The sequence below is a fragment of the Salmo trutta genome, chromosome 4, assembly GCF_901001165.1.
Source record: "Salmo trutta chromosome 4, fSalTru1.1, whole genome shotgun sequence".
Taxonomy (NCBI): domain Eukaryota; kingdom Metazoa; phylum Chordata; class Actinopteri; order Salmoniformes; family Salmonidae; genus Salmo; species Salmo trutta.
In genome coordinates, this window is record NC_042960.1 from 66,455,827 (window position 1) to 66,476,396 (window position 20,570).

At 41.7% G+C, this 20,570-nt stretch overlaps 1 protein-coding gene across 1 annotated transcript in view; it reads right to left on the bottom strand.

The window, feature by feature from the left end:
• Positions 1-17,307, bottom strand: part of LOC115192914 (plakophilin-3) — a 55,365-nt gene extending 38,058 nt beyond the window's left edge. Inside the window, exons 1-2 of the mRNA XM_029751863.1 lie at positions 16,696-17,307; positions 1,170-1,261 (exon numbers count right to left, since the gene is read on the bottom strand). Of these exons, the coding sequence (XP_029607723.1) occupies positions 1,170-1,261; positions 16,696-16,924 (321 nt within the window). The 5' untranslated portion in view covers positions 16,925-17,307. The remainder of the gene's footprint in view (positions 1-1,169; positions 1,262-16,695) is intronic.
• Between the last annotated feature and the right edge of the window lie 3,263 nt (positions 17,308-20,570).

Consider the following 20,570-nt stretch of genomic DNA (forward strand, 5'->3'; position numbering starts at 1 on the left):
GTGTAGATGTAGGACTACCACTCACCATGACAGGTCTGGAGGCTGTGTAGATGTAGGACTACCACTCACCATGACAGGTCTGGAGTCTGTGTAGATGTAGGACTACCACTCACCATGACAGGTGTGGAGGCTGTGTAGATGTAGGACTACCACTCACCATGACAGGTGTGGAGGCTGTGTAGATGTAGGACTACCACTCACCATGACAGGTCTGGAGGCTGTGTAGATGTAGGACTACCACTCACCATGACAGGTCTGGAGGCTGTGTAGATGTAAGACTACCACTCACCATGACAGGTCTGGAGGCTGTGTACATGTAGGACTACCACTCACCATGACAGGTCTGGAGGCTGTGTAGATGTAGGACTACCACTCACCATGACAGGTCTGGAGGCTGTGTAGATGTAGGACTACCACTCACCATGACAGGTCTGGAGGCTGTGTAGATGTAGGACTACCACTCACCATGACAGGTCTGGAGGCTGTGTACATGTAGGACTACCACTCACCATGACAGGTCTGGAGGCTGTGTAGATGTAGGACTACCACTCACCATGACAGGTGTGGAGGCTGTGTAGATGTAGGACTACCACTCACCATGACAGGTGTGGAGGCTGTGTAGATGTAGGACTACCACTCACCATGACAGGTGTGGAGGCTGTGTACATGTAGGACTACCACTCACCATGACAGGTGTGGAGGCTGTGTAGATGTAGGACTACCACTCACCATGACAGGTGTGGAGGCTGTGTAGATGTAGGACTACCACTCACCATGACAGGTGTGGAGGCTGTGGGGATGTAGGACTACCACTCACCATGACAGGTCTGGAGGCTGTGTAGATGTAAGACTACCACTCACCATGACAGGTGTGGAGTCTGTGTAGATGTAGGACTACCACTCACCATGACAGGTGTGGAGGCTGTGTAGATGTAAGACTACCAATCACCATGACAAGTGTGGAGGCTGTGTACATGTAGGACTACCACTCACCATGACAGGTCTGGAGGCTGTGTAGATGTAGGACTACCACTCACCATGACAGGTGTGGAGGCTGTGTAGATGTAGGACTACCACTCACCATGACAGGTGTGGAGGCTGTGTAGATGTAGGACTACCACTCACCATGACAGGTCCGGAGGCTGTGTACATGTAGGACTACCACTCACCATGACAGGTCTGGAGGCTGTGTAGACGTAGGACTTAGAGCTGAACCCTGGGTTAAAGGTCTGGTACTTCATTGTTGAAGAACCGCCGTGTTCTACAAAACAAAAAGAGAGAGTGGAAATGAGAAAATGTCATGAATCAGCCCACCAAAAACTGATCTAATTTAAATACAACACTAAGGAAGGACCTGAATCAGCCCACCAAAAACTGATCTAATTTAAATACAACACTAAGGAAGGACCTGAATCAGCCCACCAAAAACTGATCTAATTTAAATACAACACTAAGGAAGGACCTGAATCAGCCCACCAAAAACTGATCTAATTTAAATACAACACTAAGGAAGGACCTGAAACATCAAACCAAAACTATGAGACCTTGTGTTTTTCACCACCACACCTAAATTAAACATTGATACGATATTGACATAACTAGTTTAAAGATATGGGACATTACATTGGTATAACTAGTTTAATAATATGGGACATGACATTGGTATAACTAGTTGAATGATATGGGACATGAAACAACAGAGAGTAGAGATAGTACAGAGTAGAGATAGTACAGAGTAGAGATAGTACAGAGTAGAGATAGTACAGAGTAGAGATAGTACAGAGTAGAGATAGTACAGAGTAGAGATTGTACAGAGTAGAGATTGTACAGAGTAGAGATAGTACAGAGGGCAGAGATAGTACAGAGTAGAGATAGTAAAGCAATATGAATAGTACAGAGTAGAGATAGTACAGAGGGCAGAGATAGTACAGAGGGCAGAGATAGTACAGAGGGCAGAGATAGTACAGAGGGCAGAGATAGTACAGAGGGCAGAGATAGTACAGAGGGCAGAGATAGTACAGAGGACAGAGATAGTAGAGAGGGCAGAGGTAGTACAGAGTAGAGATAGTACAGAAGGCAGAGATAGTACAGAGGGCAGAGATTGTACAGAGGGCAGAGATTGTACAGAGGGCAGAGATTGTACAGAGGGCAGAGATCAAATCAAATGTTATTAGTCAAATGCACCGAGTACAACAGGTGTAGACCTTACAGTGAAATGCTTACTTATAAGCCCTTAACCAACAGTACAGTTTCCAAAAAAATAAGGATAAGAGATAAAAGTAACAAGTAATTAAAGAGGAGCAGTATAAAATAACAATATATACAGGGGGGTGCCGGTACAGAGTCAGTGTGCGGGGGCACCGGTTAGTTGAGGTAGTATGTACATGTACGTAGAGTTATTAAAGTGACTATGCATAGATGACAACAGAGAGTGGCAGTGGTGTGGAGGAGGGGGGGGCAATGTGAATAGTCTGGGAAGCAATTTGACTAGATGTTCAGGAGTCTTATGGCTTGGGGGTAGAAGCTGTTTAGAAGCCTCTTGGACCTAGACTTGGCGCTCCGGTACCGCTTGCCGTGCGGTAGCAGAGAGAACAGTCTATGACTAGGGTGGCTGGAGTCTTTGACAATTAGTACAGAGGGCAGAGATAGCACAGAGCAGAGATAGTATAGAGGGCAGAGATAGTATAGAGTAGAGATAGTACAGAGCAGATATAGCACAGAGAAAAGATAGTACAGAGCAGAGATAGTATAGAGGGCAGAGATAGTATAGAGGGCAGAGATAGTATAGAGTAGAGATAGTACAGAGCAGAGATAGCACAGAGCAGATATAGCACATAGAAAAGATAGTACAGAGCAGAGATAATACAGAGAGCAGAGATAGTATAGAGTAGAGATAGTACAGAGTAGAGATAATACAGAGAGCAGAGATAATACAGAGAGCGGTGATAGTATAGAGTAGAGATAATACAGAGAGCGGTGATAGTATAGAGTAGAGATGGTGTAGAGTAGAGATAATACAGAGAGTAGAGATAATACAGAGTAGAGATAATACAGAGAGCAGAGATAATACAGAGAGCAGAGATAGTACAGAGTAGAGATAGTACAGAGAGCAGAGATAGTACAGAGAGCAGAGATAATACAGAGAGCAGAGATAGTACAGAGAGCAGAGATAATACAGAGAGCAGAGATAATACAGAGAGCAGAGATAATACAGAGAGCAGAGATAGTACAGAGAGCAGAGATAAGGGAATCTCTTGTCATAATAACACTGGGTGCTACAAAGGTGACGCTCATCCAGAGTTAGTGTTGTAAACTAACTAACTAGGCCTTATCCATACATAATACAAGACCAACAACTCATGTTGCTGTTTACACACACACACACACACACACACACACACACACACACACACACACAGTTATCTGGCTTTACTAGCTGGACGAGGCTGGACACACACACACACAAACACACACACAGACACACACACAGACACACACACACACACACCAAAACATATGATCTGCTATTTTACGTCTGCTAAATGACTTAAATGTAAATGTAAATGTAACTGTTTACCATGTATATAGTAGTTTACAGGCCCCCACCTCACCTGGGAGCAATTAGTATTTGTTTTCTTTCTAACACCTTGAGCGTGTGATTGAGCAAGCTTGTAGCGCCGGAGGGTCAAGATCTGCAACGGGGCTACTCCACTGGTCGTATTACTCCAGACAACATCAAATAAAGCACAGATAAAATATTTAAAAACTAAATAAATACTAATTGGAACCAACCCAGCATCCTCGGGGAAGAGAAACAGGGACTAATTAAACGTTTCTGCATAAGTAAAGCACTGAGAGGCATAAAGAGCAGTGATCTTAGGGTGGTGTGTGTGTGTGTGTGTGTGTGTGTGTGTGTGTGTGTGTGTGTAATTACAGAGTCATGTGTTAGTGACAGGCTAAGTCAGAAGAAGTTGCAGAACAGACTGACTGACCTCTGCAGTTCACTGACACAGTTATCTGGCTTTACTAGCTGGACGAGGCTGGACACACACACAGACACACACACACACACACTGACACAGTTATCTGGCTTTACTAGCTGGACGAGGCTGGACACACACACACACACACACACACACACACACACAGACACACACACACTGACACAGTTATCTGGCTTTACTAGCTGGACGAGGCTGGACACACACACACACACACACACACACACACACACAGACACACACACACACACACACACACACACACACACACACACACACACACACACACACACACACACACACACACACACCAGGTGGTTGACACGGTTATCTGGCTTCACTGAAACTAGTTAACAAGGCCAAATGAAAGTTTCTGTCTCAACAGGTTGTGCAATATGCATACTACAAATACTGTATGTAAAACTACACCGCTCAATAGAAATGTTCAAAACATACAGAATATTACTATTGTTAATGTTCAATAAATACAGTTTATTGTTATTGTTCTATAACATACATTTTGTTATTGTTCTATAACATACATATTGTTATTGTTCTATAACATACATATTGTTATTGTTCTATAACATACATATTGTTATTGTTCTATAACATACATATTGTTATTGTTCTATAACATACATATTGTTATTGTTCTATAACATACATATTGTTATTGTTCTATAACATACATATTGTTATTGTTCTATAACATACATATTGTTATTGTTCTATAACATACATATTGTTATTGTTCTATAACATACATATTGTTATTGTTCTATAACATACATATTGTTATTGTTCTATAACATCCAATTGTTATTGTTAATGTTTTTTTTAAATCTGTCACTTGATGGTTTCATTTCAGAGAGACAAATAATCTGTTTTATTTTGTAAAATGATGTATATCCGCCTCACTGCCAGAGAAATAAGTAGTACTGCTAGGTTTTACAGTCAAATGGAACAACATAAATACATTTTTAATAAACAACTATACAAATGATACATTTTTGACATCAAAATTATTTATAAAAACATCTAAGAATAATAATTAAATACATTAATATGAGATCTGTATGTAAAACATTTCCATTTGACATTTCTAATTTAGCGGATGCTCTTACCCAGAGTGCCTTACAGTTAGTGCATTGATCTTAAGATAGCTAGGTGAGACAACCCCATATACAGGATACAAACATTCCATTCCAGCTAAATAATCGATATATAGCATTTTTGCAACAACAAAAAACATTTTCATACACATAAAATCTATGAATTAAACTATCTGAGAACAGTAAAATGTTACACACACAAGAAGGCCCCCATACTGACTTGCCTAGTTAAATAAAGGTTAAAGAAAATAAATAAATAAAAATAAGCAATCGTTTCTAATGGGAAAAAAAAAATATGAAACAAAAATGGTGGATATAGAGTTTAGGAAATAAAGGCTTCATATATAGACTGGTATTACATCCTGTCCTGAGGAAATATGGAACATGTTTGTGAGAACCAGGGAGGGAGCTCTGCAGAAAAGAACTATGTGATTACATGTACATTTTCCACATGCTGTGACATGACTGCTTAGATTAAAGGGGAGTCATGGCCATCGACTGGTCGTAACAGATCCTTCATTTACCTGGTGTGAACAAATATTCAACAAGATCTCACAGAAAATGGTGAAATTGACTTCTGAATCCAAACTAGTGCCTAAAACTGGGATTAAACCCGCGAGCCTCAGAGCCGGATCGAAGAGTTAACGCCCATCCACCATCCCTGTCCACAGGTTTTTGACGGTAAAGTTTAGGTATTAATTGAAGTAAATATTCACCCATTTTCAATGTTATATTGTTTGTGTGCATCTCTGAGTGATGTTCTATCGATTACCTGGGTCATTTCATGTTTTGTGAGTTATTGGCGTTCAAGCAGGCAGAAATCCGTCCTGTATTAACGTACCACAGTGATAAAGTCTCTCTCTCTACACTGGAAGTTAATAGGAATACGACGTTTAGATTGTTAAAACGTCGATCATACATGTCAGATTTCAATACTGGCTGATGTCAAACCTCGGGAAGATGTCTTCTATCCAATGAGACATTGATCATATTTTTTATGCGATATTCCTACTTCGAAGAAATGTGTAGTTTAACAGAGGGCCCACCACAATTCTCTTTGTCTGCCTCTTCAGTCCAGGGTGCATTGCATGATGCCGTTGCCAGATGTTAGAGAAAGGAGATAGGGATCTTATTGGACAGTGAATGGAGGAACGTATAACGCCCCACTTAGCAGACTGCCGACCAATCGCGTTCACGTTATCATGCTGCGTCACGCAGTTGATGAACTAATTGTCGCGCAATCCCTTCTCAAAGTCAGGGAATGAGTCGAGAAACTTGGCTATTTTTCTCAAAAGTACTATGGCAGACGGTGAGGCGAGTGGTTATTGAGGGGAGATATCTGGCAGCCCGTTGGCTCCAACCCCGGGCCTTATATGGACTTCCTGCCCCAACGAGGAAAGGCTGTGGTTGGTTACGCCAGGGAGTGCTTGGGGATAAAGGAGGAAGCAGCCTGCACAAAGGGGCAGAGTGGGAGAGAACCAAGAGTGGTATGAAGAGTGAGAAAGCGAGAACAATATTGGTGTGATTACCCGTTGCGACCTGGACTGTCAGACTACCTCCCTTGTGTACCAGACCAGATTGGACGAGAACCCGAGTGTGAGGATTACACCTGGAAAACGGAATGGACAAAGTGAATGGCTTGTGGACTGTGAGGTGATTGGTGAATTCCCCCTTGTTTCCCCGAGTATAAAACCCCCTAATAAACTCCCCATCTGCATTCTAATTGTGCTACTGGTGCCTGTTTTGTTATTGAACTTGGTGACATGGAAACCCCACACCCTTGAGCCTGCGACAGTATGCAATGTAACGATTCCAAAGCTATATGATACTACAGATATTAAGTTAATTATCTCACATCTCGGAAAAGATTTGTAAAGAACTAAGATGGAATCGTACTACACCAGCTCCGACGCTCGTCGGATGTGGCAGGGCTTGCAAACCATTACAGACTACAAAGGGAAGCACAGCCGAGAGCTGCCCAGTGACACGAGCCTACCAGACAAGCTAAACTACTTCTATGCTCGCTTCGAGGCAAAAAACACTGAAAAATGCATGAGAGTACCAGCTGTTCCGGACGACTGTGTGATCACACTCTCTGCAGCCGATGTGAGTAAGACCTTAAAACAGGTCAACATTCACAAGGCCGCAGGGCCAGACGGATTACCAGGACGTAAACTGTTACTGTTAGTCTTCACTGACACTGTCAGCCTCTCCCTGTCCGAGTCTGTAATACCAACATGTTTTAAGCAGATCACCATTGTCCCTGTGCCCAAGAACACTAAGGTAACCTGCCTAAATGACTACCGACTCGTAGCACTCACGTCTGTAGCCATGAAGTGCTTTGAAAGGCTGGTCATGGCTCACATCAACACCGTTATCCCAGAAACCCTAGACCCACTCAAATGTGCATACAGCCCCAACAGATCCACAGATGATGCAATCTCTATTGCTCTCCACACTGCCCTTTCCCACCTGCACAAAAGGAACACCTATGTGTGAATTCTATTCATTGACTACAGCTCAGTGTTCAACACCATAATGCCCTCAAAACTCATCAATAAGCTAAGGACCCTTGGACTAAACACCTCCCTCTGCAACTGAATCCTGGACTTCCTGACGGGCCACCCCCAGGTGGTAAGGGTAGGTAACAACACATCCGCCATGCTGATCCTCAACACAGGGGCCCCTCAGGGGTGCGTGTTCAGTCCCCTCCTGTACTCCCTGTTCACTCATGACTGCATGGCCAGGCATGACTTCAACACCGTCATTAAGTTTGCAGATGACACAACAGTGGTAGGCCTGATCACCGAAAACAACGAGACAGCCTATAGGAAGGAGGTCAGAGACCTGGCCGTGTGTTACAAGGACAACAACCTTTCCCTCAACGTGATCAAGATCAAGGAGATGTTGTGGACTACAGGAAAAGGATGACCGAGCACGCCCCCATTCTTATCGACGGGGCTGCAGTGGAGCAAGTTGAGAACTTCAAGTTCCTTGGTGTCCACATTAACAACAAACTAACACGGTCCAAGCACACCAAGACAGTCGTGAAGAGGGCGCGACAAAACCTATTCCCCCTCAGGAGACTGAAAAGATTTGGCATGGGTCCTCAGATCCTCAAAAGGTTCTACAGCTGCACCATCAAGAGCATCCTGACTGGTTGCATTACTGCCTGCGTACGGCCCAGTACATCACTGGGGCCAAGCTTCCTGCCATCCAGGACCTCTATACAAGGCGGTGTCAGAGAAAGCCCTAAAAATTGTGAAAGACTCCAGCCACCCTAGTCATAGACTGTAATCTCTCCTACCGCACGGCAAGCGATATCAGAGTGCCAAGTCTAGGTCCAAGAGGACTCTAAACAGCTTCTACCCACAAGCCATAAGACTCCTGAACATCTAATTAAATGGCTACTTTGCATTGCCCCCCACCCCTCTTTTACACCGCTGCTACTCTTTGTTATTATCTATGCATAGTCACTTTAATAACTCTACCTACATGTACATATTACCTCAATTACCTCAACTAACCGGTGTCTCCACACATTGACTCTGTGCCGGTACCCCCTGTATATAGCCTCGCTATTGTTATTTTACTGCTGCTCTTTAATTATTTGTTACTTTTATTTCTTATTCTTATTCATATTTAAACTGCATTGTTGGTTAGGGGCTTGTAAGTAAGCATTTCACTGTAGGCATTTCACCTCTTGTATTCGGCGCATGTGACTAATACAATTTGATTTGACAGAACAAAGTTAAAGACTACAAGACTGCACTTGTGGGTGTGTGTGTGTGTGTGTGTGTGTGTGCACGCGTTTGTGTGTTCCCAGGCAGGTAGGCTGGAGGGAGGGGTGTGTGAGCTTCATACTTGGCTAAGTCAGAGCCTCAGGGAACAGGCAACAAACTGGTTGGTGGAGAATGAGGCCAGAAAGCGAGAGGGAAAGCGTGAGAGGCGTGAAATTGAGAGAGAAAGACAGAGAGACAGCACCCCAAGGTCTCGGGCCTAACCCTGCTGACAACATGCAAACACTAACTGTCACTCAACAGGCACCTCATACCTGGTCTGTCTACAACAAGATCTCAAAGTTTCCCTTCGAAATTCGACATATTATGGACGAAAGTCAATTTTTTTGCCGCATTAATTCCGCGTGGTTACAAGGTAAACTTAAAGATTAACAGTTTTGGCATTAATTCCGAATGGTTAAGCTTAGGGCTTTGTTTTTTTTATACCTTTATTTAACTAGGCAAGTCAGTTAAGAACAAATTCTTATTTTTAATGACGGCCTAGGAACAGTGGCTTAACAGCCTTGTTCAGGGGCAGAACGACAGATTTTGTACCTTGTCAGCTCGGGGGATTTGATCTTGCAACCTTTACGGTTACTAATCCAACGCTCTAACCACTATGGTAAGGCTTAAAAACCAACAAAATAATTAAAATAATTAAATACAATGCACTCTTACCATCAAATATCATTGAGTATTCTCATGGCTTGCTACAGCATTATAAACTGTGGTGGTGCAGTAATCTAAGCAATGTGCTCCCACTCCGAGCATCATGAATTCACACCCAGTGCTGGCCAAACATTTAATACATTTGATTCATTGAATTCTTTGAATTCATTGAATTCATTTGATTCATTCGATTCATTCAATGAAGATATATATCCACGTCCTAAGGACCTTTTCAAACATCCGAAATTGGGAGTCTATTTCCAGAGATCAGGCCGCTGTCTAGGCCTACAGGCTTACAAACGTCAATTGAAGTATCAATTTTCATTGTGTCCTTATCCAAATCAATGATATGTTAATCCTCTGTTAATAATGTCATCAATACATCACAATATTTCGTATTATTGATCAAATGTTATGAATACGTTACAAATAAGTATTATGGTATGTTTATTTGTATCCTCTATTTGCAGCCATTACATTTCTCCCTGCAGAGTAATAGTTAGTCATTCATGTAAAGCGGAATTTGAATAAAGGTGTAATCCCTTCAGGAAGATTTCATCTGTGAATTCCCCCTTCTTTCCCCGAGTATAAAACCCCCTAATAAACTCCCCATCTGCATTCTAATTGTGCTACTGGTGCCTGTTTTGTTATTGAACTTGGTGACATGGAAACCCCACACCCTTGAGCCTGCGACAGTATGTAATGTAACGATTCCAAAGCTATATGATACTACAGATATTAAGTTAATTATCTCACATTTCGGGAAAAGATTTGTAAAGAACTAAGATGGAATCGTACTACACCAGCTCCGACGCTCGTCGGATGTGGCAGGGCTTGCAAAACATTACAGACTACAAAGGGAAGCACAGCCGAGAGCTGCCCAGTGACACGAGCCTACCAGACGAGCTAAACTACTTCTATGCTCGCTTCGAGGCAAATAACACTGAAAAATGCAAGATTAACAATTTAGGCATTAATTCCGAATGGTTAAGCTTAGGGCTTTGTTTTTTGTTTTTACCTTTATTTAACTTGGCAAGTCAGTTAAGAACAAAGTCTTATTTTCAATGACGGCCTAGGAACAGTGGGTTAACTGCCTTGTTCAGGGGCAGAACGACAGATTTTATACCTTGTCAGCTCGGGGATTCGATCTATGCTGTAATAGAAATAAGGCCACGCTCATAAACAACTTTATCATTCTCCCTCATCCTAAAACGGCACCGGCCGCCACTGTAGTTAGTGTAGTTAGTGTAGTTAGCAATTTGTCTAAGTGCAACCCTTTATCTATTTCAACGTAGTCCTGCTTTAAACATGAACTGGGAGAGCTACTGTGTTTGTATGTTCAGTTTGCACTCAGTTGACCTAGATAGAAGAAGACATGTTGTACTGCTCCTCTCAGGTATGTGTCTCTGGCTGCCTAGAGGATACACCCCTTGACTTATTCAACATTTGTTGTGTTACAGCCTGAATTCAACATTTATTAAATATATTTTTTTCCTCAACCATCTACACACACACAATACACCATAATGACCAAATGAAAACGTGTTTTAAGAAATGTTTTTGCAAATGTATTGAAAATGAAACACAGAAATATCTCATTTACATAAGTATTCACACCCCTCAAAACATGTTAGAATCACCTTTTGTCAGCGATTTCATATGTGAGTTTTTCTGGGTAAATATCTAAGAGCTTTGCACACCTGGATTGTACAATATTTGCACATTATTCTTTATTAAATTCTTCAAGTCTTGCCATAGATTTTCAAGCCAATTTAAGTCAAAACTGTAACTAGGCCAATCATGAACATTCAATGACGTCTTGGTAAGCAACTCCAGTGTATATTTGGCCTTTTTAGGTTATTGTGTTTTAGGTTATTGTCCTGCTGAAAGGTGAATTTGTCTACAAGTGTCTGTTGGAAAGGAGACTGAACCAGGTTTTCCTCTAGGATTTTTGACTGTGCTTAGCTCTATTCCATTTCTTCTTATCCTAAAAAAAACTCCCTAGTCCTTGTCGATGACAAGCAAACCCATAACATGATGCAGCCACCACTCTGCTTGAAAATATGAAGAGTGGTACTCAGTGATGTGTTGGATTTGCCCCAAACATAACTTTTGTTCTGAATACAAGGCGTTAACTTAGACAAAAAAAAAATGGCACTATTACTTTAGTGCCTTATTGCAAACAGGATGCATGTTTTGGAATAGTTTTATTCTGTAAAGGCTTCCTCCTTTTCACTCTGTCATTCATGTTAGTATTGTAGAGAAAGTACAACATTGTTGATCCATCCTCAGTTTTCTACGATCACAGCCATTAAACTGTAAATGCTTTAAAATCACCACTGGCCTCATGGTGAAATCCCTGAGCGATTTCCTTCCTTTCCAGCAGCTAAGTTAGGAAGGACGCCTGTATCTTTGTAGTGACTGAGTGTATTGATACACCATCCAAAGTGTAATTAATAACTTCAGCATGCTCAAACGGACATTCAATGTCTGCTTTTTAAAAAATCTTTACCCATCTATCAATAACTGTCCTTCTTTGCGAGGCGTTGGGGTACAGAGATGGGGTAGTCATTTAAAAATCATGTTAAACACTATTATTATTTCACACAGAGTGAGTCCATGCAACTTATTATGTGACTTGTTAAGCACATTGTTACTCCTGAACTTATTTAGGTTTACCATAACAAAAGGGTTGAATACTTATTGACTCAAGACATTTCAGCTTTTCATTTTTAATAAATTTGTAAACATTTCTAAAAACATAATTCCACTTTGACATTATGGGGAATTGTGTGTAGATCAGAGACACATCATCCCAATTTAATCCATTTTAAATTCAGGCTGTAACACAACAAAATGTGTGTGTGGGGGGTGGGTGAATACTTTCTGAAGGCAATGTACTGTAAACCTCATGAAGTGAGAGGTTTGGATCAGTGAGTCAACAATAGGTATGGGCATTTGACATTTTTAAACTGTTTGAGTACTCACATATTTTTTGGGGTTGAATAATCGAGTACTCAAATGGAAAAAATATATTTTTTATAACATAAGGCATTGGAAATATATATACATGCACATCTATCTATAGGCCAATAATGTATAATTTCTCATAACCATTATAGATAACAAATCATAGTTGCTAAATTGCCACATATATATTAAAGTCAATAAAAAAGCAAGTGCAATTTATTGAAACCGTAATATCAACTGGTTACATTATATCGTGGAACACAATCCTCAAAAAGGGCTGTGACCTCAGCAGTGGTGCAAATTACTGACTTTATTCTGCTTGTTCTTTTTTCTAAATGGATGAACAAGTCCACATTTTTTTTAAACAAATGTATTTAACCTTTATTTAACTAGGCAAATTCTTATTTACAATGACGGCCTACTCCGGGTGACGCTGGGCCAATTGTGCGCCGCCCTATGGGACTGTAGTGATACCTCTTGCACTGAGATGCAGTGCCTTAGACCGCTGCGCCACTCAAGAGCATATGCTTAATGATTCTGATGAAAATATGCTCTTTGTCATCATCAAAATAATGTTCAGTCTCTCCTGGTAGCAGCCTGGTGCTGACACTGTCACTGACTACTGAACACCGTCATTTAACACCTGGGATAACTCTGAAGACTTTAGGAAACCTTTAACTTAACATCCAGGGAGTACCACAGCTTAGCTAATCCTTGACAGTCCCAGAGAGCTTACATAACAAGACCAGTTAGACACCCAGCCTGCTTTGTGTTGACAGACAGAGAGAAAGACCATTGATATGTAATTTCCCTGATAAGAATCATAGAAACCTGTTCTCCTCGCTTCTCATTAACCACATATACATTAAACCCTCTCCTCTCTAAAGCGGACTAAGACAGACCTGTAACTCAATCTCACAGAACCAAGTCTCACTGAACGAAGTCTGATTGAACCAAGTCTCACTGAACCAAGTCTCACTGAACCAAGTCTGATTGAACCTAGTCTGACTGAACCAAGTCTGACTGAACCAAGTCTGACTGAACCAAGTCTGACTGAACCAAGTCTGACTGAACCAAGTCTGACTGAACCTAGTCTGACTGAATCAAGTCTGACTGAAGCGCTTTATTTTCACCCTAGTCCTCATTGTGTCGGGGTAGCTGTAAGTTCATAGGTCATCTTAGAGCAGATTTAGCCTGAGTAACACCTGTAACCCAATATTCTGGATCTCAATCTCACCCTAGTCCTTGTTAGACTGAAGCTATCTCATTCACCCTAGTCCTTGTTAGACTGAAGCTATCTCATTCACCCTAGTCCTTGTTAGACTGAAGCTATCTCATTCACCCTAGTCCTTGTTAGACTGAAGCTATCTCATTCACCCTAGTCCTTGTTAGACTGAAGCTATCTCATTCACCCTAGTCCTTGTTAGACTGAAGCTATCTCATTCACCCTAGTCCTTGTTAGACTGAAGCTATCTCATTCACCCTAGTCCTTGTTAGACTGAAGCTATCTCATTCACCCTAGTCCTTGTTAGACTGAAGCTATCTCATTCACCCTAGTCCTTGTTAGACTGAAGCTATCTCATTCACCCTAGTCCTTGTTAGACTGAAGCTATCTCATTCACCCTAGTCCTTGTTAGACTGAAGCTATCTCATTCACCCTAGTCCTTGTTAGACTGAAGCTATCTCATTCACCCTAGTCCTTGTTAGACTGAAGCTATCTCATTCACCCTAGTCCTTGTTAGACTGAAGCTATCTCATTCACCCTAGTCCTTGTTAGACTGAAGCTATCTCATTCACCCTAGTCCTTGTTAGACTGAAGCTATCTCATTCACCCTAGTCCTTGTTAGACTGAAGCTATCTCATTCACCCTAGTCCTTGTTAGACTGAAGCTATCTCATTCACCCTAGTCCTTGTTAGACTGAAGCTATCTCATTCACCCTAGTCCTTGTTAGACTGAAGCTATCTCATTCACCCTAGTCCTTGTTAGACTGAAGCTATCTCATTCACCCTAGTCCTTGTTAGACTGAAGCTATCTCATTCACCCTAGTCCTTGTTAGACTGAAGCTATCTCATTCACCCTAGTCCTTGTTAGACTGAAGCTATCTCATTCACCCTAGTCCTTGTTAGACTGAAGCTATCTCATTCACCCTAGTCCTTGTTAGACTGAAGCTATCTCATTCACCCTAGTCCTTGTTAGACTGAAGCTATCTCATTCACCCTAGTCCTTGTTAGACTGAAGCTATCTCATTCACCCTAGTCCTTGTTAGACTGAAGCTATCTCATTCACCCTAGTCCTTGGCGACAGTTCCTCACTCTCTCTTTCTCTTTCTCTCTCTGCTGGCAGTGAGTTCATTTTATAGACGGGCTGTTTGTTTAACAACAAAACCGAATTGTACGCAAGTGTGGGAAAAAAACGACGGGGTTGGCTTAGATTGTTGACAACATGTCAACTATATTTAGTATCCAATGTTTATTGAAAACATAAATACATTTGGACAATGAGCAACAGTTGATGGTTAGCTAGCTATTTTATTGTTGCCATATTAGCAAAGACGTGAGAACAGTCAAAACAAGACCAAGATAAAACTAGATGAAAACAGCCACTTACGATTCTCCACATGGCAGGTTCTTGTCATTGTTGCTCGCTATCTGGCCATTTAGCATCACAACAACAACAACACACCGTGCGTCTGCCCTGTTTAAGCGCGAGTATAGCGATCATGACATTGTTAACGAACCGATCTATGAAAGCCATGCTTGTTTGAGCCTGTCAGCTAAAGATGACATTGTGTCAAAACTTCATGGTAAAGCACTGCTATAACCCAAAAAAACAAAGGGAAAAATAAAGTTTATTCTATTCCATACAGGCTTATACAAAGACTGAGGTAGCTGGTGGAGAGAGGGGAGAGAGAGAGAGAGAGAGAGAGAGAGAAAGGAGGGGAGAGAGATGGAGAGAGGGGAGAGAGAGAGAGAAAGGGAGGGGGAGAGAAAGGGGAGGGGGAGGGAGACGGGGAGGGGAGAGAGAAAGGGAGAGAGGGAGGGGGAGAGAGAGAGGGAGAGGGGGAGAGAGAGGGGGGGGAGAGAGGGGAGGGAGAGGGGGAGGGGAGGGGGAGAGAGAGAGAGAAAGGGAGGTGGAGAGAGAGAGGGGAGAGAGAGGGGGGGAGAGAGGGGAGGGAGAGGGGGAGAGAGAGAGAGAAAGGGAGGTGGAGAGAGAGAGGGGAGGGGGAGAGAAGAGAGGGAGAGGGGGAGAGAGGGGAGGGGGAGAGAGAGAGGGAGAGGGGGAGAAAGGGAGGTGGAGAGAGAGAGGGGAGGGGGAGAGAGAGGGAGAGGGGGAGAGAGGGGAGGGGGAGAGAGAGAGGGAGAGGGGGGAGGGGGAGAGAGAAAGGGGGAGAGAGAAAGGGAGGTGGAGAGAGAGAGGGGAGAGAGATGAGTGGCAGAACTGGATCAGGTAGTTTTTATACACTGTATACAACACTAAACAATTATTCTAGGGTGGTCCTGTGTGGCTCAGTTGGTAGAGCATTGTGCTTGCAACACTAGAGTTGTGGGTTTGATTCCCACGGGGGACCAGTATGGGGGAAATAAGTAAGAAAATGTATGCATTCACTACTCTAAGTTGCTCTGGATAACAACATCTGCTAAATGACAAAAATTAATTGAATAAAAAAATATATATATATAATTAGTAAGAATTCATGCAAGTTGTTTACATGATTTGTTCATTTAATTTAACTAAAAAAGTTAAGAATAAATCCAACTCCTGTATGTTGCTCAAAATCAAAGTATTTTAAATAGTCATTTTAATTTTAAATAATATTTTAAGTTCTTGCAATAACTTGCAGAATGACTGTTTTTAGAGGATTGTGGGAAATTCAACATTTGTAGACTTTATGATAATTTTACACAATCTTGTATACATGTTTGAAGAAAGAAAGTTATATTTATATAACAGTATTCAGCAGTTTGTTGTGCCATGAGGCAAATGCATCACATTGCAATGCAGTTCTACCGACAGATGCTACAGGTGGATTGGTGAATTGAGCTGTCAATAGTTTGCTTATGTATCAAATCAGATCAGTAAATTCTCTCTGGGCGCGGTAATGTGGTAGGTAGCCTACCGTACATTTGAGTACCATGTCGCCATAGGAGGCTAGGTCCTACCTGAGGAGGTATAGTGTGTGGCTGAGCCGTTCTGTCGTGAAAGCGTCGAGGTTTTCTCGGCGAGACGCATAGCAACCTGCTGCTGGACCCGCTTGGCCCGGGTCATCTCATCCGACAGGTTGCCCCCTTTCCCCTCGAGTTGGATCTCGGACGGGACCGCGTAAGTACTGACCGCGGTATTGGGCTGCAAAGCAGACAGAAAGACTTTATCTTGAGCCCCGAAACTCATTGTCGAAACTCGGAAGGCAATATAAAAGTTCCAAGGTTTCCAACCGAGAGCGCAATGTGCGTGTTTCTCGTCTAAACTAATTCTGATCTGGAAATAATGAATTTGGTCATCAGTATAGTCGGTATTCGGTGTTGAGTTGCTCGCTCATATGATCGTTTTCTAACGACTGCTCCGTCGGTAAAGAACTATACAGTCTATGCTGAAATAACAACGGGGTGGAGTCTGAGGGAGAACAGGCTACCTGGCACAGGAAAAAAAACTCTCATTGAGTGCGGTTACATGCACACAATAATGCGATTATTGTGGATAGTTAGATTCATATAGTAGTTATTGCTTTGCTTGAAGAACGATTCCCCTAATCACCCTGTTTACATGGACACATCTGAAAAAAGGCTACCTGGTGGTACTCTGATAAATGCAGAAAATCGCCAATCAAAAGAAAGTTTCCAGCACAGTGATCCTGCGCTACATTTGTAAATCGGGAGGTGCCGGAACTAACAGTGAGCGGGAGAGGGGGGGGGGCTGGGAAATCAGGAGAAAAACAACAGCATTTTTAATAAAGCATTGCATGCATGTCATCGCATTTGCGTAGTGGCATAGAGCAATAGAGTCGAGGCATTTATACATGGGGAACATTTTAGTAGCCTAGGGCCCGGAAAAAAATTGGTAAGGGAATTTTCTTTTTTTTTTAAAAACGCATTTCATGAAATTCTACATCATTTTACATGACTGGAGACTTCGTTTTTTAAATGGCGCACAAATGATCGAAATGACAGGCTACTTTGACACTGACAAACAGAATCTGAGATCAATAAAAACGACCTTGAATCCATGAATAACCTAGGCCTAGGTGTGTGGAGACACATATTGTAGGCTACAATATGAAGAGGAAATTCTATTCCTAAACATGCTTTCCAGTTTCACTGACTCACCCCAATGATGCGCATCTCACTCGCCCGGGATGGCCGATGCGATGTAAAACAATATTTGGAAGTTGATTAAATATTTTTGGTAGCAGACAGATTAGCATAAAAAATGTTCCCAGCAGTAGCCATTTGGTTTCAAACCTGTGTTTTCTCGCGATTGTATTTGACATATCGCGAAAGGCCTGTTTTGGCTGCATGCTGTTCACTGACAGATTTGCCGCGCGTTCCCGACTGTAGGCCTTGCCTTGTGATTAGGTTACACACAATCCACAGCAATTAAAGAAGCTGTTGATCCTCTGTGGCAAAGTTATGGGCATTTTCGTGGTGTAGTAGGACATTCTGAATTATTACATTTATTTCTAAACAGCAGTTATTCTATAGTTAACTTTGGCAAATGCATTTCAATTCATCAGGGGTGCTGCAGCTCCTCCAGAACCCTCCGCGCGTCTATGATTCTAGAAACAAACAAATGAGGAAGTGCAACGCTGAAAATAAGAGAGTTGTTAGGCTCATGTCTATCAGAGCAGAGAGAGGGAGGCAGATCATACAAAATGAATCTCTCTTTCTAGGTCTGTGAGAGATACAGGCGCGCTACTCACACAGCCATGGCCATGCATTGGTCTCAAACACAGGTTACAATGTTACGCAAACACCGGCCAACCCAACCCGAATCAACTCTTGGAATATCAAGCCGTGGGGCAGGACAATTAACGAAGAGGCAACTCGAATCCTGTTCCGGCAGGCTCACATTAAGCACTGCAGCGACCATGTTATTTTTGGGAAGCATATTTGATTCTGATTTCGGACATAAACTAATCTGTAATCATTTGTTACGAACTTCACTCGCGCAGCAGTCTATGGCACTGCATCTCAGTGTTAGAGTCACTATAGACCCTGGTTCGATCCCGGGCTGTATCACAACCGGTCGTGATCGGGAGTCCCATAAGGTGGAGCACGATTGGCCCAGCGTCTGCATTTACATATCCTAATAATTCGAAAGATTGCTCGGTGTTTTTAATCCGTGTAATTCTTACTTCGATTTAGACTTTATACCAATTAAGATAAGAAGAGTAAAGTGTTTACATGACTATTGCATAATCTACCTACTACCATAATCAGTTTAATATCAAATTATTACTGTGCATGTAAAGGTAATCTGAATGTAGACGGGGGCATGTTGTCACACTTGACCACTTAAGTGTAGATTTCTCAGCATTGGTATATCTAGTAAGAACCATTTAAATATTGATGAATAGATTAAAGTAAACATTTCACTGTAAGGTCTACTATTGTTGTATTCGGTGCATGTGCCTGATTTCAGTTTATGTGACACAATAAGCTAGTATAGTGTAGAGAATCATTGTACCGTCTAAACAGCTGTGAAATATATTTTCCATAACCCAAAACTATTGTTGTTTCAGCTGTTTGAAGCTGGTGTACAAAACCATAAGTAAAAGACACAAAAACAAAACTTTATTATATTTTATTTAAACTTTATTTAACCAGGTAGGCTAGTTGAGAACAAGTTCTCATTTACAACTGCGACCTGGCCAAGATAAAGCAAAGCAGTGCGACACAAACAACAACACAGAGTTACACATGGAATAAACAAAACATACAGTCAATAATACAATAGAAAAAAAAGAAAGTCTATGTACAGTGTGTGCAAATGGTGTAAGGAGGTAAGGCAATAAATAGGCCATAGTGAACAACAACAGGAAGCATAGAAATAGCACACATAGAACTGATCTATCGCTTCTTAGACTCGCTTTCAAGTAGAATGACAGATCTATAACACACATTTCTATGTGAATTTTGTCAAGGTTGCCCAAAAAGTTACACATTGCCACTTTTAAGTTATTATTGGTAGAATACACTCTGATCAGTTGTGACATCTTGCCCCATAGCTGGGCAAGTTATCACACAGTATGGGGCCACATGTAACAATGTAACATGTGTTGTTAGTGTCATTGCTTATCACCTGATACTATTTGAAATAAGAATATTCTCAACAACAACAAGAACAAAACATTTGATATACTTGCAATAATCTAGTTATCTAATTTCTCTGCTTATTGGAGATAAATACACTTTATAAGGGTTAGTCCTTATAAATGAACTGAACCTGAATCTTTTGTTTGACAAAACATTTATCATTTAAAAAGCTGTCTGTGTGTGTGTGTGCCTGTGTGTGTGTCAAATCAAATCACATTTTACTGGTCACATATGCTTGTGCTTCTAGTTCCCAACATTGCAGCAATATCTAACAATTCCACAATAACTTGTTAATACACACACTTTTAAGTAAAGGAATGGAATAAGAATATATACATATAAATATATGGATCAGAAATGACAGAACGGCATAGGCAAGATGCAATAGATGGTATAAAATACTATATATATATGTACTCATCTCATATACATATATATATGAGATGAGTAATGCAAGATATGTAAACATTATTAAAGGGGCATTAATTAAGTGACTACTGATTCATTTATTAAAGTGGGCAGATTTCAAGTCTGTATGTTGGTAGCAGCCTCTCTGTGTTAGTGATGGCTCTTTAACAGTCTGTTGGCCTTGAGATAGAAGCTGTTTTTCAGTCTCTCAGTCCCAGCTTTGATGCACCTGTACTGACCTCGCCTTCTGGATGATAGCGGGGTGAACAGGCAGTGGCTCGGGTGGTTGTTGTCCTTGATGATCTTTTTGGCCTTCC